This window comes from Hippocampus comes, unplaced genomic scaffold (assembly GCF_001891065.2).
Source record: "Hippocampus comes isolate QL1 unplaced genomic scaffold, H_comes_QL1_v1.1 scaffold230, whole genome shotgun sequence".
NCBI lineage: Eukaryota > Metazoa > Chordata > Actinopteri > Syngnathiformes > Syngnathidae > Hippocampus > Hippocampus comes.
Genome location: NW_017837215.1, coordinates 446,829 through 474,289, shown reverse-complemented (window position 1 = coordinate 474,289; position 27,461 = coordinate 446,829). Strand labels below are relative to the sequence as shown.

At 41.0% G+C, this 27,461-nt stretch overlaps 1 protein-coding gene across 3 annotated transcripts in view; it reads right to left on the bottom strand.

The window, feature by feature from the left end:
• sez6a (seizure related 6 homolog a) overlaps positions 1 to 27,461 on the bottom strand; it is an 80,269-nt gene that overhangs the window by 8,446 nt on the left and 44,362 nt on the right. For all 3 annotated transcript variants that reach the window (XR_002166828.1, XM_019858906.1, XM_019858905.1), the window contains exons 4-10: positions 18,800 to 18,992; positions 12,197 to 12,382; positions 11,135 to 11,303; positions 10,087 to 10,253; positions 9,814 to 10,008; positions 8,772 to 8,910; positions 1,239 to 1,435 (exon numbers count right to left, since the gene is read on the bottom strand). Coding sequence is in view for 2 of the 3 variants with exons in the window: in XM_019858906.1 (XP_019714465.1) it covers positions 1,239 to 1,435; positions 8,772 to 8,910; positions 9,814 to 10,008; positions 10,087 to 10,253; positions 11,135 to 11,303; positions 12,197 to 12,382; positions 18,800 to 18,992 (1,246 nt within the window). In the remaining variant the exon portion in view is untranslated. The remainder of the gene's footprint in view (positions 1 to 1,238; positions 1,436 to 8,771; positions 8,911 to 9,813; positions 10,009 to 10,086; positions 10,254 to 11,134; positions 11,304 to 12,196; positions 12,383 to 18,799; positions 18,993 to 27,461) is intronic.

Here is a 27,461-nt window from a genome sequence, read left to right as displayed (position 1 = left end):
ATATATATATATGGAAAGAAAGACAAATTTGCGGTCAAAATTCATGTTGATCAAATTTGCAATGGTCAGTTGTTCATGTTGAACAACAATGGTCAGTTGTTCATGTTGAACAACAATGGTCAGTTGTTCATGTTGAACAACAATGGTCAGTTGTTCATGTTGAACAACAATGGTCAGTTGTTCATGTTGAACAACAATGGTCAGTTGTTCATGTTGAACAACAATGGTCAGTTGTTCATGTTGAACAACTGACCATTGCAAATTTGGTTCGGCTAGGAGAAAAAAAAGTTCTGATGATGATGGACGGGGTCGCCAAATTTGAAGTTCTAGATCAGGGGTGTCAAACTCATTTCACATTGTGGGCCACATACGGACTCGGCAGATGTCAAGTGGGCCGGACCATAAACATTATACCATACTCTGCTATAAATAACCAAAATATCATTTTTGTATGTGTCAGTTTTGGTATAAAGAAGCATTGGCGCATTGATACCGTCTGCTGTGTTGGGTCTGTCTCAGGGACAGATTGAGACTGCTGTATTCTTCTCTGATCAAAACAATGTTGTCTTCTACTCTGATCAAAACGGTCTGCCCCTATTAAAAATATTCATTCTGTGTCTTTAATGCATTGTTTCACTTTTAAATTATCCTGCGGGCCAGATTGAACCCCCTTGGGGGACGGTTCTGGCCCGCGGGTCGTATGTTTGACACCCCCGTTCTATATGTCAAATCAGTCGTGGCAAACGTATTTCATAAATGACGTGCTATTATTTCATTGCTCAGTCCAGAGACTGTAAACATTCTCAATTGTTTGTAAGGGAAGCGATGGGTGGTTCTTGAAGGATGAAAAAAAACCCCAACTCATGTCACGGCAAGGGATACAAATGCAAGGTTTTCTGTGAACAAAACATTCTTGTTTTGGGAAGCAAATGTAAACAAAGGCTCGAGATGTTCGCCGGGAGGAAAGCAGCAGGCAGCTTGGCACATGTTGATACACAATGGCACAACAGCACATGGCAAAGAACACAAAGCATCCGCAAAACAAGCGGCAATTAAGTGTACCCAATCATTGTGTTCCTGTTTGTCTCTGTTATCGAATGCAGCGCACCTGCGATGCGCCAGACAAACAAAAGGCTACGGCAAAGGAACAACAATGCAACAAGAGTAATGTCCAAACTGTTCTTTTCTAAATTGCTTGTCAACGACTTTGGATTTTCTCTTGCGTATTTTAATCTTACCAAAAAAGTGGACCACAAAGCCGTTGTTGTAGCCGTAGATATTGGTGGCAGGGTCGGACTGAAACTGTACAGTGACATCCGCCATGGACGTGTAGAGCTTGAAGTGAGGACGTTTGCCGCCGTATTGGCCGAGAATGTTCGCTGAAAGGTCATCACCATCGTAGAAGGTTAGTAGGTCATTTTTCCCCAAGTTGAGTCTAGAATGCACATGGAAATGATGATTACTTCTCCATACAAACTCTGCTGTCCATTTTATACTCACAATAACAATGTTTTTTTTTTTTTAAATATTATTAATCCATTTTGGAGCAATCTGTTCATAATTCATGAACCACTTCCTATATTGCTTACGTGATCCAAGGTCATGAGGAATTAAAGTCTATCCCAGTGAACCTGGGGCAAAAAATGGACTACATTCTGGAGTCAATCACAGAGCACATACGGAAGAGACGGACAACCATTCTTACTTGTAATCACATCGTCACTGAGTGGGAACTGAACCCACGCTGACTGCACACAAGTCAGGCAAGTATGCCACTTTCAATCAAAGACTAAGTCTAAAACACTGTGATGAAATGAAAACACCGACATGGGTGTGACGCCCTTGCGATTGTGTGAATGTCAACAGCAGAAGCAGAGCTGCATTGAGTTGTTGGATCGGATTAGCTTTAGCTAACAATGTTAGTTGCTGAGAAGCAGCACATACTTGATTGCACGGTCACGTTGTTGACACCTTGGTGGTGGTTTGATGATGTGTCCATGCAGCACAGTGGGTTAAATAAAGTGCATCCTCTATACACAGATGTCAAAGTCAAGGCCCGGGGGCCAGATCTGGCCCGCTACATCATTTTATGTGGCCCTCGAAAGCAAATCAAGCATGTCAAGTTCCATGATGTTTGCTAAAGTCTGAACCAAAATTTCAAATTGTCATATGTAATCCACAATAACAGTCATTATTCTTGACTTCTGATTTTAAAACTAGTTGTGCGCTGTATATGTAATATCTGCAGGTGATTAAACATTTAGATGGTTTCCCAAAATTCATAACGGCCCTCCAAGGGAAACCGTAGCTACTATGTGGCCCGTGACAATAATGACTTTGACACCCCTGCTCAAAACGTAAAAAAATCCACAATCCATGCTTTGTTGCCACAAGTAGAAGCTGCTCTAGTTGCAGCCTGACACCAGGGCTCCAACCCTGGTCGTCATAATAATGGAAGTTGGAACCACAGTTGGTCCAAAAGTGCACTGCACATACAGTCTCATTTCAATTCATGTTACCATGTGCATGCTGTTCGAAGTGATGAAGCAGTTTTTCTTCATAAACAATTGTACAAAAAGTTAGGCACGATATTACTTGCTCAACTATCATCATATTTCAACTGTTTTGAGAGGTTCTTCTTTTCGATGTAATTTATTACAGGTATCTGTTCAGGGGAAGCACAAATTGCGCCCTGCTGAATATTTTATTTTTCGTTTTCATTTTGTTATCACGGACGATGGTGATGCCAACGCTTACTTATAAATTGAAATTAAAATATCACAAGTTGAATAAATTGGAAGAATATTTCCAGTCTTCATTGGTCAAGTTTCACGAGAAGCTTTTCATGATGTGTGTTTTTGTTGACTTTGTTTCGATTGGATTTACTTTTGATTTAGATTTTTTTGTTTTTTTTCCATCCATGGATATGTTTTGTTTGCTCGTTTGGTTTTCATCTCCACCTGTTCTTGTCAGCCCTGTTCAGCCAATCAGCTCGCTCCAACCACTCCAGGTGCTCCTCATTGTCTCGTTAGTTTTCTTGGATTTAGCTGCCTGGTTTGTTTCAGTCCGATTTCTGTTGTCAAAATGTCACCTCGCTGCAGCCATGTCATGTTTCATGTGCCTGATTGTTTTGTTATTTTGAATGTAGGTTTTAGGGGGGGTACTTGTGAATTTTGTGTTTAGATTTTTCAATGAAACTTGTCTGTCTTTTTAAGAAGGAGGTTTTGGCTGAATCCTCCATGTTTTGCCAACCAACTCCAACATGCAAACACTCTGACAACGAGTACATCTTTGGGCTATGAAACAAAAGCAAAGGACCGTTGCGATCGTAGTCTCACTTTTTTTGTGGAATTACTTTCAAGTTACCAGGAGCTAGTCTTCCATAAGGTGACTCTAAAAGTTTACCTCTATGTTCAGTTGATGTAAATAAATCACCAGTTTGACACAGCATGTAGCACACATAAATCAATGGCTTGGACACAGATGGTCAGACTTATTGTGTGTCCTCCTTGAATGCAAATCCTTAATTAGGTCACATTTTGTTATCCTTATTTGCTTATAACTTTGTACGAATATGTGAGTGGTTGGTGATTTAAGTCGAACGATTAACACCAAGTGCGATAGTGAGAAGGAAACAAATGGACTCCACACATTTCTATTCATAACCTCTCCCGCGCTCTTTCTCATCTCCTTCCAGAACACCACACACACCTCTGCCAAAAATCAACAGGAAGCGCAGCTTTAGATTTATTCATCCATGTTAGGGAACAATTCCACCTTGACAAAAAAAACCAACCTAAAAACGACTTCACATTTAAATACATTACGTGTCCTCCCAGTATTCTAATGCCGCTTACGGAGAAGACCTGCACCAGTACAGCTCTTGAGAAGAACCAGTCAATTATTTGCATACAGTATGGATGTGAATATCCCAAGGCATAAGGTCAAACTAAAAATAAATAAATAACACTTGTGAAAAATTGTCAAGTATGCTAGCAGGTAAATGAGAAAAAAAATAGCCAGAACAATATATCAGCCAACTTGAAACACAAAACGGATGTCCAGCACAATGGAAACATCGTTTGGAGAGGGAGAACTACATTATATCAACAATGAATATTTGCTGACGAGTAACCGTGATTTGAAACGATAGCAGTGTGCCAACTTTACAGTAAACGGGAATGAATACGTTATGCTAATTGTTTTTCATGGTCATGCCGTACTCAGTTTCTTCGATTCAATTGTATCAGTTGTGTCTTTGGATTCACGGAGCAGCACAGCTTGAAAAAGACCTGCCATTGTATTAAGGCTTACTTTATTCAATCAATATTGATCGCGTGATATTGTTCCATCTGCTTTTCTCCACACCTCCGCGCTTCACATTTCAGTGCAGGCTTGCGTGTGCACAATGGAACCTTATCAACCCCCAAAGGCCTCACGCCAAATCAGACCACCCCAGACAAAGTGTATCTTGCAGTTAACCATCTTATCTACCGTGACTGGTTTCAGCCTCGGATTTTCAAAGGTGGCAGGGTCATTTTTCTTATTCCACAAGAATCGTTGATCAGTTCTTGTCCATTTTCTTCACATTCGCACATGTACCAAAATGTTGTTTTTAGCATTGAAACATCACTTAATTCAATCTCCGTCATTCATTTTGAGAAACAATGTCTCTTAATTGAACCTTTTTACACGTTAAATAATTTGAATGCTGCCCCTGTCATTGTCATGGCAACCCAAGATCACCTACTTGAGTTGTCTAAAATATGAGTGAACCAAACAGGATACCTCACATTGCAATTTTATTTCACGAGATACAATAAAAATGCAAAATAATGGGTGGGCGTCTGCAACACAATACGGTTACCGTCAATCTACTTCTGCACAAAACTGTACAGGAACTGATCCAGGCCCCAACTGCTACCACCACTATTCACTAAATATTGATACATTATTAAAATAAATAATCATTCTTAGTCACGTTCTCATTTTTACATGATGTTGATCTCGACGAATGAATGAGGATTACCAAGTGGAGTATTTTCTTCATCAAGATTGAAGTGTTTTGTTTCTGAGCAGTTGATAGTAAATGGTCCTTAATTTTGCTTTGTCAGTTCTAACAAATTGGTCAAAATTTTCACACCGGTATGCGCAACCACAGCTAAACTTTACTTTCAAACTTTCTTCAGTTTTCCGCCAGCTTTTGCCTTTTTTTTTTGTCCAGTGGAATTCTATCATGACAAAACAAAAGTTACAACAAACCTCTAATCTAGAAGCTTTCGGAGGACAAAGACACAAATAACAACGGCACCGGCTTGTCATCTGCCCTAACATTTTGATAACTCTTTAAATTGTCACCTTTAGTCAGACAAAACACTGTCATCTCGGTGTTGCGATTCTAAAAACAACACAGACGCAAGCTGGGATGGCAAAGTGCCCTTCACCCAAGACTTGAACATCATTCAGTAGTTAAACAGCACCAGTCGATGAACTGAACTGGCTTCATGATAGCAACCGGGCATTGTCCTGACTGATACCTGTTTCGACTCAGTTCTGTGGCACAAAACCAATTTTCTAAAAGGCTTGCATTCTGTCTTCAATGGTGCGAGTGGTTTTACATGTTTAGCTTGAGGGGTCTTTTTTGAAAAAGAAAAATCTATTTTTGAATCACAATGGCATCTGCTGAATAGTCTACATGAGCCTTTTGAATCTGACATGCCAAGTCGAAAGAGTCTGGCATTATCCTCAGAAAAAATGTAAAATTGCTTTCAGTGTCATGCTTTGAAAAGGCAAAATTGTAATTATTCTCATATTTGACAACTAAATTGCTGGTGTCAATTCCAAACGAAGCTTTGCTCATTACAATGTAGTGGTGCCGGCCTCCACATGAGGGCTCCCCAAACCTAAAATGTGCAACAAAAAACGTTTATAACAGATTTCCATTGTGTAATACAGTACTGTGAAACATTTTCTTAAACCCTCGTGCAGGTGCGGATCAGCTGCAACCTCTCCGTCTGCCGCCATGCTAATTAGTGAGGAGCCCAGCCCTCCTGTTTGGCCTAAATTAATCAGTCCTCATTATGCACGCTGTTCCTCTGTCATTTCCAGCACAAGCATGGTGATGAATGATAATATGGAAAATGTTCTCATTAATGTGGGGAGGTGTGGAACAGTCCCCCTCACCCCATTCTCGTTTTAATAAAGAGACAGCACTCATCCACAAGAGCTTTCTGTCAAGTCAACACGTGTGACAGAAGCAAACAAATTTGACCAAAAAAAAAAAAAAAAAATGCCGCCTTATAATTTTCTCCTATTGTAGAGATAAGCAAATGCTGTGAAGGCCAAGCATCGCCAACCTTGAGTACTCTGTATGGAAATCAGCTCCCTTTCATATCTAACTTATTTACTTTTTGGATTTTTTTTTTCTTCCGCACCAAGGTGAAGTGGTTGACTTTGAACATTCGATATTAATCAGTCGTAATCACAGCATTTCCCGCTGAATGAAACTCAAGCCTCTTTGAAGTCATCTGAGTTGTAAATAAAATGTTATCTTGCATTGTACATTTGATCTGGGGGACAGATAAGAAGAACATTGTTGGCAAAAGTCTTTCTATTCAGTGGAAATGAAAAGTGAAAAAACTAGAAATCCACAAAATCCTTTTTGTGTGGGGTTTGCAAATTTTTGTAGATATTCTGGCTTTTTTCCATATTAAAAACAAATTGCATGGTAGGTTATATGAACATTATAAATTGCCCATAATTGTAAATGCTTACCAGTCTATATATGATCTGTAATTGCCTGGCGACCAGTCAAAGGTGTTGAGGCCTACATTAGCCGGGACAGGGTCCAACTCACCCGTGACCCAAATGGATGGATAGAAGTTTTAATTATGTTTATGCTGTGTATAAATTTGGCTGGTGTTCCTGCCCACTAATCAAGCATGAAATTAAACCAATAAGTAAATCTGTTGTTGGTTAACTATTTCCAAAAATGCGTCTATAAACCAGTTTTGAATTTTTCACTGAGCAGCCATCGTGTCTGTGCTGCGAGAACAAACGGCGTGTCATGTCACAGTGCCATGCACAAGGTGGGCATTTGCAGCGACCCTTGAATAGAAAAAATGTTCAATTCAAGAGCGGGGTGACATCAAAAGGTACATCCAGAAGGTGAGAAGCTGGTAGAGTGATTTCAGAGGGCGAGCAGCAAAATACCGCCTGGCAAGAAAAGTTGCATTGTTAACGTCGTGGCTGCTCTGCAAGCACTTCCAAATACAGGCAAGCTTGCCACGGGGCACTGGTGTTTGTGCACAGTGCGTCTTCTAACGTCGAGCTAACTTCTCTTAATTTGGCGGCAGAGTAATGAAATACAATATAATTGATACTTTTTGTTTTTTCTCTTCAGAGTAGCCACTAGCATAATTTCAATGCCCTTGCACTGCCCTGGTCATCATATTACAAAAGTCACACCCGGCATTGTGCAGGCGGGTTGAACAATTGCTCATTTGCATGAGATATAACCAACCTCTGCCCAAATTAAATGTTTTCTCCTGGTGCTAGAAGGTATGCTGCAATTCTCTATCCGTTTTCTAGTTAGACCAAAGAATGCCAGAAAACGTTTTATCATGTGGGCGAATTAGGGCTGAGACCCTCAGCATTTGAGTTAAGAGCCAACCGCTCTTTCATCCGAGCCAAGCTGCCCCGATTCACTTGGACGTGTAATTATACTCCCGAAACAAACCTGAAAATAACATTTTGAAGCGAGACGATTTGTAGACCTTATCAAAAGGCCGTGAAGATATTCACTTAAGATTTATGTATCCTGAAGTAGATTGGTAACAAAGATGCACGTTTTGTTTGACAAATGTGAATGTATAGATCCTTGTAGTATGCAGGAATGTATAGATAAAGTCGATACCATGCGGAACACAATCACATAAATGCTTAAACGCGCACGTGGCTAGCATGCCCAATACCCAACAATAGCCTCTATTCGAGATTGTCTGCGAGTCAATTTTTCTAACGCCTGCGGCAGCATTCCCGCTGGTTTAAATTTAACCTCCCCGTGCCCTCGTGTGTGCAAGTGCTTCAGGCAATAACATCATCACTTATACAATTTTTTTTTTTTTTTTTTTGCCATATAAGGCTGCACGAAAGGAGAATCATTCCGATGAAAAATCACTTGTTTGTTTTTTTTTCTTTGCTTGTGGAGTGCAGGAATGTTTTACGATGTGGTCTTTAAACACTGTTTGGTAATATCTCAATGAGGGGGGGAAATGTGTACTGGTGGGAACGTTAGGCCAAGAGTAATAGGTGAAGGAGGAACGGTGTGCGACCGTGCTGGCGTGCACGTCTAATGTTGACATCTGGGTGCACGTGTGTTGAGTTCCAGTTGGGAGAGCTGGATAAGTGGCTCAGGGTAGTTCACTGCCAGAGCATATTCATTTCAAAGCCAACTCGGAGACACACCAGGGAAGTGAGAACAGGAAGGCTTACTGGCTAATCTGGTCGGAGAACGAGCTGGAAGCGAGGCAGAATGCTTAATGTAGAGGATGGAGAGGGGAAAAAAAAAATCTAATTAGCGACTGCAACTACAGAATCACATTCCCATGTGCCTGTCATAGTGTGTGAGTGTGGGGGGAGAGAAAGTGAGGCGGAAGAGATGGCATGCGCTTTTGGACAGAGATGCCGCATTTCATGTTGCGAGGTCAGCGTGACCTCTGAGACCTCGATGTGTGAGTTTTCCACTCGCACACCTGGGTGCAGTGCCTTACACTTGAATATCGAGCATGATCCGCTTGTCCTCTTCCACGTGGATGCCCCAGATGCAGTCCTGCCCCTTGTCGTAGGCCTCGGGCCAATTAGGAGACAACACCACGCCGGCAGAGTCGGTAATCTCGCCGCTGCAAACAGCTGCAATACCAAACGACAAAGCTTAAAAAAAATGCATGAATACCGTAGTTGATGTCAAACAATAAATAGTATGTCATGTCAAATCAATTTGAAAACATCAAAATCACTGACTTCTCATCGAAGTAAATTTCATTTCAGGATGATACGGTAAAAAAAAAAAAGTGTTTACCAAAGACAATCCATTTGTATTGATTCATACTTCTTGGACACTGCAGTATATTTGCGGCAGTGCAAATTTACTCCAACGCACCCATAATAGTAAAAACATTGATTAAAAATGGTGCTATTATCTTTGTAAAGGTGCTTTCTTTATTATAGGTATTGAATCACAGTGTACATGTACATGAACATAAAACACGAGAAATACACAGGTAGGCTTATACACATGAGGGGAAAAAAAACATTTTAGCAGTAAACGAAAGGGTGACCGTGGCCTGGGGGGTCGGGGGCGGTGCATTTTTTTTTTTTCTCATTTTCTTGGACTGAGCTTTACGGGAGAGCTTTTCAATTTTGCTGAGTTGCGAAATCAACATGCAGCCTACACTGGCTTGCGATAAGGTCAGCGTGTTGTGTGTGTGTGTGTGTGTGTGTGTGTGTGTGTGTGTGTGTGTGTGTGTGTGTAGATTGAGAAAGCACATCTTATGGTGTGGTTTCGTGTAGCAGCAAAAAAAAAAAAAAAGATAAAATCCTCTGCTATCTCCTCGAGAACAAATTTAGTTTGAACGAACAAGACTTTCTATTAAAAAGTACTTTCCCAATAGTCTGTATATTAAGATTCCTTTTGATATTCCTTTAAATCCTGCAAAGACGTATCACAAAATGAAAGCTTTGGGTCATCCAGTCAATCGTATGGAATTTAATTGCCTCAGAATGAGTCAAAAAAGGTTAAATCCGATAGCTCACCCCTGCAGGCTGGCTCGGTCTCATTCCACTGAGCGTTTTCGGCGTCCACGCACTCGATGACCACAGAGCCTTGCTCCAACGTGTAACCGGGATCACACGAGAACTCCACCACAGCTCCGACACTATATGCGGAGTCACTGCTGCTGAAATTGCCGTACTTCACAAAAGGCTCATAACACATTCCTTTCGCAAAAGCTAAGGGAGAGAAAAAAAAAATCACAGTGACATGAGTATGCAACTGCTTCCCCGGCAAACTGCACAATATAAGCTTACCTTCATATCTGATGGCTGCACCAGTGGAGGTCAGCGTTCCGTCCGTGGTAAACTCGACAAACAGATAACGCCCTGTGCTCAGCACTCCCTCGATGGGCAAATACTCGACCTCATAGGAGTCATACACTGGAGGGGAGTCAATATTGTTGCCGTTCTTAATCAGCAGTCTAAAAAAAAAAAAAGGGGGAGCAATGATGAAAATAGAGCCAAGTTACCCTTGAGTTTTAAGAGATGCATAAAAGATGCGCAGCGATGAAAACTGCAAATAACGTTGTCTGCCACCTCCAAATGAGGTGAACGGTCATGTGTGTGATGAGAGCAATTTATTTTTCTTTCACCGTCTCACTTCTCTCTGCCGTCCCGTAATATTCGCAAGATTGAACATGGAGGTGTTAAAGAAACCCGCTGACCTCTTATATGAGCCCTCCATGTGTTTTGCTTTTGCGTTACTTTGCTTTTTTGGGTGATTACTTTTCATACGCCGCCATAGAATGGCTTGGGGGATGCACGGAGTAAGAATGGGAAAGAAATGGATTGCAACAGAGAGAAGTGAGACATGTAGGATATGTTCTGGCTGCTCATTTCACAATGGCTAAAATGGACTCAATATAATAATGATAAGTCGCTCACTTTTTGCTGTTATTGTGCTCGATCCCAAACAGTGCCTGATTATAAAAATACTGTTTTATTGGCTTTCTGGTGCCAAGAACTAATCTGATGTGAGCGTGAGGAGCTTCATTTAGATAGGCCAGGATGCTTTCTAATAATAACTAAATGTGGTGCTTTGCCACCATTTTCAGGTATTAAAAATCTTTTGTGGGAGCAGATTTTCACGCTTGGCAGTAGGTCTCAGTCCCTATAACATTGTAATTGGAGCTATATGAAGACTTTACACCCCAAAAAAAAAAAAAAAAAAATGTCCTTCAAAGCATTGCCTTCAATTTGGCCACGTTTCTTTGAAAATCGTGTGCAATGTGATTTCAGGACCAGATGCCAACTCATTTTTCATTTCAAAGTGTGTGCGGGTGTGTGTGTGCGCTTCATCCACCTGTCGTCATCCTCCGCCAGAGCCACCTTCTCAAAATGAATGTGTAGCCGTTGGTCATCAGGGGCCTCCAGGACCCAGTGGCATGTCAGGTTGTTGCTGTAGTTGCCAGGAAATCCAGGGGAAACAATGCGACCATAGGTGGCATTTTTGATCATTCCGCCACAGGATGCTGTATGAGGGTGTGGGTGGGATGACGGGGGGGAGACCAAATGAGCAAAAGTAATCACACAAACTCTGAAGTGAGAGAGAAAAGTCTTTGGAAAGACAGCATGGCGTTCCGGCAGACTAGTCCACATTAAAAAGTTTGCGGAGAATGGAGGACTCTGCGTGAGAGACTTGTTAAAAATGGCATGAGCGGGTGGCATTATCAGTTCAGAGCAGCTGTACGCGGGCATGGAGTAAGTCTGGATTTGGTAGATGAGCATTTTACCATCAGGACAGCGAAAGTCATGCAACCGGGTTCTAATTAAGGCAGCCAGGTGCTAAGTGCCCCCAGACAATAACTGTCTGTGCTGCTAATCGTACGAAAACACATTCATCTGGCCCCGGATTGTACAGTAATCAACCCAGTCGAAAACAACCTAGCCAACACCTTTTGTTAATCAGAATCATTTGTTCTCTGAAGAGAAAAGATGCAAATAAGATGGACTTTCACCAAAAAAGCAACTCGGTGGTTTTAAAATGAATTGTGACTCTATTTGAATGAAATATAAGTGGAACAGAAGACTGTAGCGTGGATTTGCGTGCACAAAAATATGCAAGTGAGCTCTTATATTGCAGCGGTTTAGTTTAGTCTATTATCGTACTTTCTAGGGCATGTAGTGTGGTACATTTGTCTGACTTCGGTGCAGGCAGCGTGGGTTTTAGTGACTGTGTGGGAATTGTCTGTTTCGACATGTGCCCTATATGACTGACTGGTGACCAGCGAAGGGTGAAGTCCACTTTTTTTTCAGAATCAACTGGAATAAGCTCCAGCTCCCTGTGACCCCCCGAACCAGTTCAGCGATGCAGAAAATGATTTTATATGCACTGCATTTTCCAACCACGATCGCTTTGTCTTACCAATGCATTGGGGCTCCTTGCCGCTCCAGTAGGGTGTGGTGGCGTTGCGGCAGGTGAGCATTTTGAGACCTTTCAACCTGTAGCCGGTGAAACAGTTGAAGTAAGCTTCTCCACCTGCGGAAAGGTGCGTCACGGAGACTTCTCCGCCAGCCGGCTCTTTGGGGAATGAACAGCTCAGCACAAAGGCTAACGAAAGGGAGAACACAGACAACATATTTGGATCTTGTCATCTTTTGGGCCTTTCGGGTGTTGTCACGTGTGTAGAATGAACTGAATAAGGCACGGTGCCGAAACCCAACGTATTAATCCGGAAACACTGACAATTGTTGCACTGACAAAAAAATGTATACTCAATCAAAAAACAACAATATTATTAGGGCACTCAAACAAATTAAAAAAAAATGCATAATTGTAATAATAATTTTAGTTTTCGTTTGTACAGAGTAAGGCTATTTTAATCAGGCGAGCCCTTAAAACGTGCATAAAAATGCTTCCATTGTGATTCCACACACAGTCAGAGCACGAGAAACCGCTTGCTTCCGAATGACGACAATACAACAATCTAAATCCTGATGGTTGAACATCATTATGGGCTTATAACGTGATACTTGGAAGACGGATGACCAGCGTACGTTGCCACAGTTGTGGTTCCAGCTGGTTAAAATCAATGTCCCAAGACTGGATTGCCCCCTTTTGAAATAAACGGATAGCACGCAATAGGACAAAGCTCTCTCATGGAAACCAAGTTTAATGGAAGTCATTAAACAACCCCTCTTCTTGTCTAATAACCACACGGTTCTACCTCATTAGGGTAGGCCTTTTAATGACAGCACTACAACTTTTAAACTTCCTGGAAATGCGGGAGCATCATAACAAGTAAACATAATTAGACTCGCGATGGCTTCGTACAATAAAAGCTATTGCGTAGCAAGCAAAATTACAGAAATAGTTTCAACGTTGCAACTTTGCACGTACTTTCAGGACAGCAACTTTCTGCTTAATGAGCTGTCCCCAAAGCCTCAATGATAGCTTCTATAATGGTGACCTAAAGCAAATATTGAAAGATAACGACATAAATGCTCTCCTAAAGGTTGGAAACAGCGGAACTTCTAAAATTCACGGTGATTAAGTTGCAACTCACAATTAAAGTCAGTCCACTGTATAGAACTTAAAAGAACACATTTAGGTGTTCGGATGAAAAATACACAAATATCATGCGCAAAGTGTATTTCGGAGAACATTAATTAATTGAGAAGAAAATACAAAAAAAAGGATACTCCACTTATAAGTCATGATTAGTGTCATGACATATGCATGTATGAAAAGCAGCATTGGGCAACTTAAATGCTGGCGTGGGGCTGCAATTTCTCATTAGCGTTACTAGAGGTGGGGGGGACGGATGAAAAATACACAAATATCATGCGCAAAGTGTGTTTCGGAGAACATTAATTGAGAAGAAAATACAAAAAAAAAGGATACTCCACTTATAAGTTATGATTAGTATCATGACATATGCATGTATGAAAAGCAGCATTGGGCAACTTAAATGCTGGCGTGGGGCCGCAATTTCTCATTAGCGTTACTAGGGGTGGGGTGGCGGGGGGGCATGTAAGACCACACACATATGTATGCATGATTTTAAATTATGTGATATTGATCAATTTATAATGTGCATTCAGACACTCATTTAGGAGATGAAAACTTTACTTTATGAGACATATAACTTGATACTAAACATGCCCGTGACTGAAATTAACCCCAAGGGAAAATAGGCGCAAGTACCTAATGGCCATAAACTGCTTGTAAAACTGCCCCTATCCCTTGTTTTAATTTAATGACTTATGTTTTTCCTTAACACAAGCCATTGCTTTCCCGCCACTAATGAAACTACAAGCACCCCCACCCCCTCGCCCCACCCGCAAATCGGCAAGCCACGGGGACGAGGCGCACTGCCCTTGGGTCATCCATTCAATTCCTCGTTTATCACTAGCTCCAATGAACCTAGTTATTGCTATTATCTTAGAAGCATTTACATCCCTATTGAGCGTGCAGTGGAAGAGCCGTGGGCAAAACTTGTCGAGCCAATTCCAGAAGTATTAAATTCTGTGCTGCTTCCATTCCGCTAGATGCCGGGCCATAAAGTCTGATTATTTAGCTATTACAAATAATAGCTGCACTGCACGGGTTGCCTGAAGACGAGCCGGTGGAACTGGTGGGCCACAGGAAACGGATGGAGGGGTTAACTTTTCAAGTTACCAATTGTTTTAAGGGGGTGTGGGTGAATCATATCACGCTCACCAAAGATCAGCCTTCATTCTCCAAGATATCGGAATTAATCTTTGCCTCTTGGGTTAAAAATGTGCGAAACAGATTATCTCTTAAATGATGAAAAATATGATGGCTTTCATCATTGGTCGACCTGAATATTCAATATAAAAGGATTTGAACCAGCGGATTAGAAAATGGATGGATAAGTTTATATGCTGGTAATATGGTTGTAAGTGAACTTTTAAAAAGACATTTCTAATTTTCAAACTGATTACAGCAATCCAAAGAATTTTACTGCCCCGTGTAAAGTGGAATGACTCACATGAACATCGGGCAGGGTGACACATAGTTGAGAGCGTGTGGAGTAAAATACTGTCGGTGTCCTGATGATGAGGTGGAGGCAATGTAAGCAAAAATGCGTTTGCATTGAAATAAAGCACAATTGCGTTGTTACAAGTAGTCCCGGATTCAAATGTTATTCAAGTGATTAAACTGGCCAACTTGAAATTTTACGGTCGGCTTAATGCTCATTTACTCTGATCTCATCACTTGTCAGTTTAGTGTATACTTCACTCACAATGAGTTGTGAAGAAAATCACAGCCAATGGCATATTTAGTGGGCTATGAATTTTAAAAACTTTTAAAGTATGGTTCCATAAATTATTCTCCTTGAGCCATATTCCCCAATGCTCAGAAGAGGGAAAAGGCGCACCGTTGCACTCTTTTTCTGGCTGCACACATTCTCTCATCGACTTACGTTTCTCATTAACGCGCCCCCCCCCCCCCTCATGCCAGATATGCGCTCTGAGGGCATCAACTCTAAGATGGTGGAGTTCACTGTCTAATCAGTCATTCTGGGTGTTCTCCCATCAATTTAGGCACATTTCCTCACAAGTGCATCGGAGGTCCTACTAAGTCAAGTGCAAAGTGGGGAAGTATAACGCCATTCTGGACTTTTGATAAAATTACAATATACATGAACTAATAGCGTTGTCAAAGACACTCCCAGAAAGCTGCTGAATGGATGTACGCATACATTGATTTGAAAGGCTCAATATAAGAGATCAAATGGGAGAATTGAAGAGTGACAACGGAGCAAAAAATTGTAGAGTATATAATCAACCCCCCCACCCTCCCGTCGAATACCTTCCAAAGGGCAATGTAATAGGACTCTGTGATTATTTGTGATTGATTGTGACCGGCTTTGAGTCCAGCTTTTTGAAACGAAAAGTACAAGAAACAAGAAGTAAAACAATGACCGAATGCGCAGCTGATGGACAGCCGTGACTTTATTTTTCCAGCGTGAAACTATTTTTCCAAGCTTATTCCTCACCGTTGCTTGTGCGGCAACGTGGCATATATGCAAAGCTGAGTCCTCCAAAACAGGCAACGTAACAATTCTGTTGAATCATTTCAATAAGTAACACTCAAGCGATGATGTGGAAAGCAGCAAATGATTTCCAGTTGGCGAAAACCAGATGCATGTTTGAACCGGTCCCTAGTGCAAAAAAGGTTGGGGACCACTGATCGAGCGCATCGTGGTGAACCCCCCCCCCCCCCCCCCCCCCTTTTTTTTTTTTTTTGAAATAAATTGCTGGAGCTCTAAACATGCATTCAGCCTTCAGTGGGTGTTTCATTAAAGTAGTTCTATTTCATTCATTTTGGACAGAATGAAAAATCATGCTCGAATTTAAAGTGCAAGTGTAGCCAATATACAAGTCCTGATATCGGACTTGACAGCCTCCGCTATATTAGGCCTTTTTAGATTTAAAGTGTGCTTTATCTTTGTCCCAGATTTCCATAAGATTCACAAGTTTAAAGAAAAATCAATGTTCCATGATTTACACAAAGCCTCCATTGTGAATGAAGCATGTTTTTTGGGGGGGGATGGGGATGATGGCTGCATTCTTTCCCAAATCACAGGTGTCTATTTTCAAATGTTCCAAAATTATTCCGTTCTGTATATTATTTAAAATTTTGATCAATTAAGCCTTTTTAAGGAAGTCGCTTACACACACATGTTGAAGTCTTTGCGGTCGAATAATGTTATAGAAGCATCCGTCGGTCGCAGGCAGTGCTGATGCTGCGGCAGATATTAATTACTCCGAGCTGAGACCAAACCTACACAAGTCCATCCGCCCGCTGATTCCATGCTTGTCCAATCTCATTTCTCACAGCCCATTATCAAGGACAAGGTGTCGCTGAGGCCGGGTTGGGGAGAGGAACGCAAATTGAAATATCTGCTGCGTCTCCAGCGTGTGCACCCTCGCCATTTAAAATCAGCTCAGCACAGTTTTCTTTCAGGTGTCGAGATTTGTTTTAAGTTCAAAGTAGAAATGCACCCATGAGAGCGCCGACCTCTGCCAAGGTTGAATGATCCTAATTTAGACCAACAAGATATTGTACCGATAAACCCACCTCACGATCCGGACGGCTCCCGGAGAAAATAAGGGATCCGTCGAAACAGGCCTCGTAATAATGAATCAAAACTCATTCCAGGATGTGCGCTTTTATCCAAATTTGCACGACGGGACATAACTTCTTGTCTCCAAAACGTTCTCAATGCCTCCATTGTATGCAGCGGTCTGAAATAATGAAGTACAAATACTTTTGTTACTGTACCCCAAGTCGAACTGAGTATTCGTTTTGACGACCTTTCATTTTTACCCCCTTCATTTGAAAACAGATCACTCTTTGCGAAAATTGGTTTGTTGCTTCTTTCAACCTGCGCAAAAGATGACAGCTAATGGCGATAGAGAGGTGAAGTCAACCGCGGTTGAGCTCTCGATTGATTTGAGATCTTGAGGTCTTATAAAAGGGGGGGGAAAAACAGACAGTTAGTGGCATGGAGGAGCATGAGCTAACGATCATTCACAACGGCAACAGATTTGTAAAAGCAAGAACTTGCCCAACATTCATGGCCTGATTTAGCAGAGGTGGGCAATTTTCTACATTTTGCCGGTCCGCCATTCATTTTTCTTCAGCGGCTTGGGCACCGTTCCGTCATCATCAGTCTGTCATTATTTCAAACTCTAATCGCCAGTGTGTCAGTCCGTCATGTTATTCAAACACAGTTTCCGTCGTTGCTTCCATCAGTCAACATCACCGCTCGGCAAGTCCGTCAATCCGTTAAAACGAACAAACAAAACAAACAAAAAAAAAGACTTCATAGTCCAACACTCCAATTTGATTGAAAAGGTAAATTGACATACACCGGAAACAACCATTCACACGCAAATGTATTTTATTGCACAGTGAGAACATGCAAAGAGAACCCCTCCACTGTGCGGCACGCGTGCTAGCCACATGCCCAACCTAATAGCCCATTTCCAGGAAATATAGTGAGTTGAACACCAGGAAGTGATGGAGAACAACACTTCAGCGGATTGTAACGTATTTTATAGTATAGTCATTTGCAAAGCGGTATCACATCTGCACTGACCCCTCAAAGTTATCATCACGTCTGACCACACCGAGCAACAGACCACAACCGGCAGAGATGGGTTGATTTATTTCCCATTGGTGACAATGTTTGCACGATGCCTTTCATTTTAGAGCTGATGAAAGAGTTGCCATAATGCGGTGGAATGAATGTTTTGTTGACCAGCTCCGCCATCAACTCAAATCGATGGGGCATGTAATTGGCGGCCACTTTGTGCGATTGCTAAGATAAACAGAAATTGTTGTGGACATGGAAGATCAATGTCTCTCTCTCTGTCTCTCTCTCTCTCTCTCTCTCTCTCTCTCTCTCTCTCACACACACACACACATACATATATATACACACACACACACACACACTTGGCAAGCTGACGACAAATTTATGAGCCATCATATGTGCTGCCAGCGCATGCTAATGACTCATTCTAACAGGTTTTTCTTGCCCACTAGTTCTTATTTAAGCATTTTTAAAGCCTCATCCTGTGAAATTTTAGTGTACTCAAGCCACATTGAGATTTTGCGGTAGTGAAATTCATGAGTAATGAATTTTCTAGTGTCAATGTAACGTTGAATTTAGGTTCAAAAAGGTGAATGACTAATATCCAGCAACAATGTCTTCTTTATGGCTGCAGAGGAAAGACCTGGGAAAAGAATTTTGTCATGATTGATCAGTACATAAGTGCAAATGTAGAATTTAAGAACAAAAGTGTTTGTTTGAACAGACTAAGACCCAAGGCATAAATTATAGTGACATAGAAGTTAGTCAATATGTTCCATAGCTTCTATGGGAAATGTTTTGTCAGTGGCAAAATGAAATATTTCAGCCGTTTTAAATTATATGCAGCTCAGAAATGAAATTTAAAAAATGGTGACGAATGTCAGTGATTGTCTCACCTTGGTAATGGAGTTGAAGGACCCTTGAGTTGTGCTGTTGGTCGCTACGGAAACGGATGGAGATCTGGTTGCTCCGACTGCGTAGCACAAGACCTCGGATCAAGACTGACTCATTGGCAAGAACAAAGGCTTCTCGGCCACCCGTGTCCTCCACTGTCACTTGCTTCCCCTCTGACATACTTGCATTCACAACCTAAAATAAACCACAGAACATGGTTACACAGAAAACGTTTTGCTTTGCTTTATCTCACTGTTGCACAATTCAAGCATTCACATTGACAATTGCCTGAGTCACTTCTTAGTGTTTTGTCCTATTTGGCCCTTATGACTTATCAGTGATATGATCATATCTCAATTCCCTGATCTTTCATAATCGTAAAAAAATTTTGGGACTATGATGGTATTTTTTTTCAGCATAATAACAATTAGTAACTCATTCAAGTTGATTCGGGACTCACGCCTTCAAAAGTAAACGAATAATGAATGCAGATTTTGGGTTCAAGTCCAAGATCTACTCTATACGTGCAGTATGTTTCACACTGCGTATATTCTATTTTCTTTATTGCATGGAAGGTTTTTAATTTCCATCCGTCCATCCATGTTCTAATCCGCTTATCCTCACGGGTTTTTTAATTTAATATACATAAATATTTTGATTATATGTTGTATTACACTTTTTTCCCCCCAACGACACGAATGCACACAACTGCCGTCTAGTAGAAAAATTCACAACATTCTTTGCCAGCCAATGGAGTCATTGTGAGCTCAGTTATGCTATCAAACTGCAAATACACAGTCTGAAAGAGCTGAGACAGTGGGCAGTGTGAGCACACCGCACAGGAGCAGCAAAAAAAATAAATAAATGTGGTTTACTTTGACAAACTATCACTTGGGCTGATGGAGGGTGGGGGGCTGACAATAAGTGCAGGCAAGCTAATGGACTCTTCCAGACTGAGTTTGGAGGTGACTTCTTCTGGTATTATCCATGAGGTCAGACACTTTGATTGATTTGATTTTTATCACAGGCCACCATGACACTGCTCTGCACAGCTGCTTGTCTTCAAACCTCAAAACGGGGACAACATTCAATATGCCTGATTTTTTCATTGTTTACCAAAGAAACTCAGGAGGTTTCTGATTGGTACCGTATTTTCCGCAGTATAAGGCGCTTCAGAGTATAAGGCGCGCCGTCATTGAATGGCCTATTTTAAAACCGTTTTTCATATATAGGGCACACCGCATTATAAGGCGCATAGAATAAAAGCTACAATAGTAGCCGTGGTTGCATGCAGTAGATGGGACTATGCTAAAGGGAATACAATACAATACAGCTTTATTGATGTACAGCTTTCACAAACGTTGCAACTGTCACAAAAAAAAAATTTCTACGTCCAAAAACTCAGAATATTGATCCATGTGTAAGGCACATCAGATTATAAGGCGCACTGTCATCTTTTGAGAAAATTGAATGCTTTTAGGTGCGCCTTACAGTGCGGGAAAATACGGTAAATAAAAAGCTTCAGTGAGTGTCTCTCGGTGTTTAATTTTCATTAAAACCTGGTATTCACGTTGCTGCTGTTATTCAGAATCATCTTTATTGGCCAAGTATGTAGAACACTCAAGGAATTTGTCTCCGGTAGAATAGGCTACACTGGTATTGCAATAACAAGTAAGTATGATACACAAAGACATGACATATAAGTATCGAAAGACTTTCCGTAATGTAAGGCTACCATTGTGCAGTCGTGCCACCCAATGACAGCTGTGCAACAATGTTCAGAGTCATCGAGCAGAGATAAAGTGATGCATGGTGCAATAAAATTCTATGACGGTTGTGCAGTTGGTGCAGACAGTAACTCATAAGTGTACAAGTGGAAATTGCCAAACAATACCCACAGAAAAAGAGAACTTTTGCTGTCAAGAAATTCCAAAGGTATTTACAATAAGAATAAAAGCAAAAGTTGCGAAAAAAAATAATCGCCATGCTGCTGTGGCTGCTGTGCATGACATATTATTTGGTTTCCAGAAATTACGAGATCAATTGGCTTTGCTCCCAAATATAATCAGTTTGCCAGGACCGTCAATGTATCTGATCAATGAACGGGGACACAGCTGCCACAATAATTTATGTGACCTCTTTACAATTGCTACGCTGCCCGTCGTGGCCATCATCATCATTTATGAAACCGTGTCGTTTGACCAGGTCAGATAGCCAGTTAGAAACAAATGGACCAAATGTTGCAGGCTTCAATGAAAGACTTCAATGAATGTATACTTGCAGAAAATGATTCAATGCAAAAAAACAACGGATAAACCTGATATACAGTCAAACTGTTTAATTCTTGCCTGCTAAGCAGAGCCATTTTAAACATTTTACCACTATGTCCACAGTTTGATTCTGCTTTAAATGTTGGTCCATTTTCGTCTCATCCTGGGGTGATGAAATGCTCTCACATTCTGTCAACTATACATACAGTAAAACACGATATGAATGTGGGACCACTTGGTTTACACAAACAAGGGAAGCTTCTGAAGGACACAGGGGGGATGCAGCCAGCAGAGAACATTTGGACGGAGTCCCCGAGGGCCCTGTCATCTGTCACCTTCCCTGGGACCTGTCACTGTAGCCGGCAACAGCTGTCCTGCCTCAATTATGACTCATTGGCTATGTCGGGAGACATCACACTGCCCTAAATTCACCGGTACTGCAGCCAAACGCCCAGAGGGACAATTCTCTCGCTCACCTGTCCCTTCTCTTCCTTGGCTCACTGGTGTGTGAGCATGTGAATTCATATAGCCGTGCACATTTTCTTCTGTTTTTATTCAACATTATTAGTGGGGCCTGGGGCTCAAGTAACAATCACAATCTATACAGAATTAATCTCTGAGCTCCTCCGCCCCCATGCACCTGCCCGGTGCCTCGGGTTTGCGGACCAGACACTATTAGAGGTACGGAGAACTAAGCGGAGGCTTGGAGGGGATCGAGCCTGTTCTGTTGTTGGTCATTTTCTCTGGAATGACCTCCCGCTGAATGTTCAGCAAACCCCCTCGCTGCCCAACTCTTTAGTCTCTGACTTTTGACTCGTGCTTTCTACTATCTTCGTGATAAATGTATTTTTTGTTGTAAGAATTATTCTTGCTCCACGTACAGCACTTTGTATACAGCGGTGGTTGTTTTAAAGTACTCTATAAATACAGAGTATTATCGCCACAGTGCTGCAAGCCAAAATTTGATTTTCGAGCAATTTTCAGATGGACCACTGCTCCAATGAAGTGGGACAAAACAGGAGTAGTACAGTTGCTCATGAAGTGTCAGCCGTTTATTGAATAGTGTGTGTGACATTTTTGCACTTGACAAAACCAGTTAATTTCTGAACATTCTTTTTATTATGGTTTATAGTTTTTACAATTCAAAGTTTTTCTCTATTAAAAATATAAAGTGGCATTTTTTTTTTTTGGACGGGCTGTAATGGATTAATGGCATTTCAATTCATTTTAATGGAGAAAATGTATTTGAGATGGAGACACAGAACAAATCAAACACACAAGTCAAGGTACCGTTATACTGATATATAATGCTTTGGGACAACTATTTTTTTTTAGAAATTCCAATGTTTATAATGTATGGACATTGTTTTTGTGTCATAAAATCAATTGGTTGTTCTTTGCCAGTAATTTAGCTGTTCATTTTGAATCATACTCCGATACTATCTTGAAAAAGTTTATAGATAACGGTCATGTAATTTATGACAATGCTGGCCACCAGACATTTTGTGCATGCAAGGCGAGTGCTTTGGATGCCTTTTGCTCATATAAATTGTGTCGTTCTGACTGCAACCAGCTTTTACAGATATTATATTGTTAATGCAGTCTTACTTTGATTAGAAGAGGTGATCCGCAACCGTCTGCAAGACATTAGTTAAATGATCGTCACTTTGTAGCATGAGGTGCATGTGTACTCACGAAAAAAAAACAGCACAAACACTTCTCACTGTAATTGCGTCTTTGTAAGAAACAATATGTCTCACACGTGACACGTTATCTGTAAGTAAACACTCCGGATTAACTTTTCACAGAGGCTGCCTCATACCGATAATTTATTGTTGAAAACATCTGCTCTGGCTCCATCATGAGCGTTTACAGTGACTCGCGTGAGCCATCGCTGATGCTGAAAGGAGGACTGTGTAATCAAACTCACCCCGCTATACATGGAAATTAAATGACCCTGCTGCTGGGGGCGGGTGGTGGGGATGATAAATCAACAGCTTCTAGACTCACCAGCTGTGGAGACCTCATTACGATGATGAAACCTACTGACCGATACACTGAAGCATTCACGGAGGGTACCTGCCTCATCGCCCTCTATTTTACATCCTCATTTCCCCATCATGGGGTGAATAAGCCGCCTCCAGGTGGCGGTTTGTGTACGTCTTGATAAATTCATTCAAAAACAGGATCATTCCAGTGCTCAGTATGTGAAAAAACATTATCTCAATCCAACACTCGCCTCCATACAAATAAGCCAAGTCAATTTCCTGTGTTGCTGGCTGCCTAAAACAATGACTCCTTACCAACCAGGCAAAACCCGAGTGCCAATGAGAATACGCCAGAGCCTGTGGCTGAATTCATCAATAAATTGCTTGTTTTGACTGATTTCACATTTTTATTTATTCACCTGTGACAAAATCCCCGACACCATAGAGTTACCATCATCTCAAATAGGATATTCTGAGCTTTTCTTACTTTCAGATGTTGACGAATTAGTACTACTTGTGAAGTTTTTCAAAAAATATATATATTTCTTTTCTGTCTTTTTCCTTATGGATCATATCTGTTTTGTAAGTCTGTCATATGGGGCAATTAGAAGACGTTATTTGCCTCTATAACTATAATCTATTAATGTCCCTGCTTAATGTTCTCGGTAAGTGCAAGCAAACTAATCAGGTCTGGGGAGGATCGGTTCGACATACGGTAACGGAGCACTCTGCCCCTCCCGGTTGGGAGTGATACATTGAGTTAACAACCTGCTTGTGAAAACGGCAAGACAGAAGCCAACCTTGCATCAATCTTATCCACGAGATGAGCTTCTTACTTTCCAATAAACCGTCCCCACTTTATTCACTGCCTCTCAAGCCGTGACATTTGAGTTTATTTACAGCAGGGTGCACTTTTTCATAGCTTTCAATTCTTGCCTCGCGGATTACTTTTTGTGTTTTCAAGCATGCATCCTCACTCTCTTTTTTTTTTCTTTTTTTTTTCCACGGTGACACTATGTGTTTGAGAGAACACAACCCCTCTGCCAGGCATAGCCTTCTCCCTTTATGACAGCTTGATGGGTGCAGCGGCAATTAGTGTCACCTGAAAAGCATTCCTCACAAGATGGCTGGGCCTCCTGAAAACTCATCGCAGCAAAGCCCTGACATCCTAAAAAGCTCATCAAGATCAAACCAGTCTTTATGCCCTGTCTCACTCCCGAAAGGCACAACATGAAGAAAGCATCCATCCCTCTACCATCCTATCTTCTTCCAAATTTGATTAACGGAAGCAATCGTTACCTCTCTTGCAAAGTCTCAACTTCTAATGGACAAATCTGTTGTTTACTCTCCGAGTCAAGTGAAGTCGTGGCTTGTGTACTTTTCATCTGCACATATCCTCCCTACCGGACTTCCGACACACCCACAATGTGTTATCCGAGAATGAACACGGATACAACAAAGACGCATGATTCATTGACAGCTGCGGCTGGCTCTCAAATTAGGGAAACTTGTGAATGTCATTAAAATTCGGGGAAAAAAAAGATAAAGCACACTTTAAACTTGAAAGTACCTTAGAAAGTACGGGAAAGAGTCGGCCGCTCGGGGACGTGCACACCACTCTGGCTACCTCCACTTTTGACGGAATGCATATTTTAATCAGAATACTGTGCGTAGGACTCAATTCATGTTTGGAGTTAAATTTAAAAAAGTGATTTTGCATGTTGTTATTTTGATCAGTGAACCTAAATTGTGGCTCGTGGGTCTGTAATCTAACTTTTAGTGTTAACAGCGGGCACCAACGCGTCGGTTAGTCGAAAGAAATATTCACTGTTGACATGTTTGTGTGATGAAGGTACTTGTGGTGAATTAACACCAACAATAGAAAAGTCATTCTCTCCCTTTTTTTGGAAAAAAAATACACAGAATTTAAAGTAAGAGTACTTGGAGGGGTACGGCAATGATCTGCGAAGAGACTGTGTCAAGTGTTGGTGCTGTTTATTAAAATGACTATTGATTTGAGTCAGAAGAGCGTGGTCACTCTAGTCGCATTGGCAAACAATGATTAAACCTTGAAAGGGTTAACAGTAAACATGCCCCAAGTCAATTGTTTGTTTAAAGGCAATACGCTGATCCGCCTCGGTACATAATTTCCAATGGTCCACTGTATACCGAGCAGTGAGGACAAACTAGACTGAAATATAAGCGTGTTAGGGTGCGGGTTTCAGATGCTAGTTTTCATGAATGGCCGACTGTCAGCCACTAATTATGCTGTTGTTCAAAATTTGAATCGCCGATCGATGGTGTCACAAAGTGTCGGATGTTTCCACCTCTTTGTGTCAATCCGCTTCTTCCTTGACAATTGTGCCATGTTTCTGTCGCTAAAATTATTTCCAGTAAAGTACACAGTCACATTTTTTGCATTCAGCAGAATGAGTGGCTCAATCCCGTGGCGTCTGCATGCGAATTGCCAACTGTCATTTTTTTTTTTTTTTTTTTCACAATGGTTCACTTCAGTCGCATTTGGTTGGATCGCTTGATGATGGCAACTTTTTAACAACTGAGCTTGGGCTGTTAGTTTCCCAATTAAAAGTCTTTGGTTGTGGCTATAAATCATACACTACAGGGCCATTTTATATTTGAATAAACAACATTACATGTACAGTTTCATAGTCCAGAAAAAAGGGCATTAACACTCTTAAAAAAGAAACCATTTGAGAGCACCAATTACGTATTCTGAGTTTTGTTTCTTTTTTTCAAATGTGCTTTCCTTTCGCATTCAATGCAACTGGCGATCATTATGTAAAGGTGAAACTTGATGAAGAAAAAAAACTCGATCTTGAGTCATATTAATGTTCCATAATATTCGAGTCACATGTATTCATTAATGCATTGGTTGAAAGTGCTGAGTCAAAACAACATACATGTTTGATGCTGATGGGCCAAGTAAAACTGGAGATTACATATATAATTCAAAGGCCAAAAAGAGCCAAGACTATTAAGGGTTGAAAGCTTTCCAGTAGAACTGATGCTGATTGAGGCATTGAAATAGACGGACAAATAGAAAAATGGTGTCATTAGTATGGAAATGGGAAACAAGAAAAGAACTGAAGAAGAAATGGGATTCACAGTATTGAACACAAAATCTATCCCCACCATCTTCTTGAATGCCCGCTGCCTTAAGCCTGTCAGAAAATGGAAACACTCCTCCAATCATGCTTTGTGGCAGTGGGAGAAATTGCCCGTCTGGGCTCCTAACCCTTTAAATGTATCAAACTCTCCGAGCCCCCACAGAATTCATTCCTCTTTTCCCCGAGAATGCAGGCTTCAATGAAACAGGACTGCGAGGACAACATGGCCACAGTGATGTAAGACCTTAAGACTCAGACAAGTGGATAATGTAATCAAGCAGAGGATACCGGAATGGAATAGATGACAAACAAAAAGCTGACAACCAGTTTATGGATGGATTCATGTGCTCAAATTAGATGAGGTCCAAAACAGATTTGAAGGAATTTAATACCACTTTCATACTTTTGGAAACATCCATCTGTCCTTTTAAACTGTATTTCAACAGTGATGCACTGCTGAAAACGAGTCAGATATGGGCAATGCAAAAATAATACAGGATGACATTTGTCAAAACGTAATTGTAAAACGTTTATTTTAAGTGTAAATGACAGAAAATTGATTATTTAATTGACATGTAATTTACCTAATATACAGTGATCACTTATAATACAGTAATTATATTCATTCTTTGTGGTATCATCATTTTCATGTTCCTTTTTCATCTTTTTCCATCATTTTGAGATTAATTAAATGAGGCGTACCACAAAGATCTGTCATAAGACCACACATTTTACTTACGCAATTACTAGCATATGTTGTAGCTAAAGCACTTAAACAACAACATGAATGTGAGTCAATATTGATGAAATGAAAAAAAAAATTCTCTGTTATCTTGCAGGCTAATTGCCAAAAGGTTCTTGCACCAAAAAAGCTTTTCTACTAATCCACCCTGATTCTAATTCCGCTCCAGGAAAATGTTGCCCAGTCCATCTAGTAAGAGTTGAAGTCAGAATTATTTGGTGTTACATCGCAATCTTGCATTTGATGATAGCCTGTCTCCTGAGTTGTGCGGATTCCGCCTACGGAAATGAGTGGAGGTGCGGCGCCTGGGTCCTCCAGAGATAGTTGAGAGAAAATGGCAAATAAACTCATCAGGAAAGTGGAAGCAATCAATTTACTCGCTCCACCGACAGTTCATGGCATCACTCTTTTCTCATTGGATGCTGTGATTAAACGGAGATTAGTATCACCGAAATGACTTCGCACAACATGATGAAAAGTGGAACTCTCGAAATGAGAGTAAAGAGCATTTAAATTGAGGTGCCTAATAGATCAAT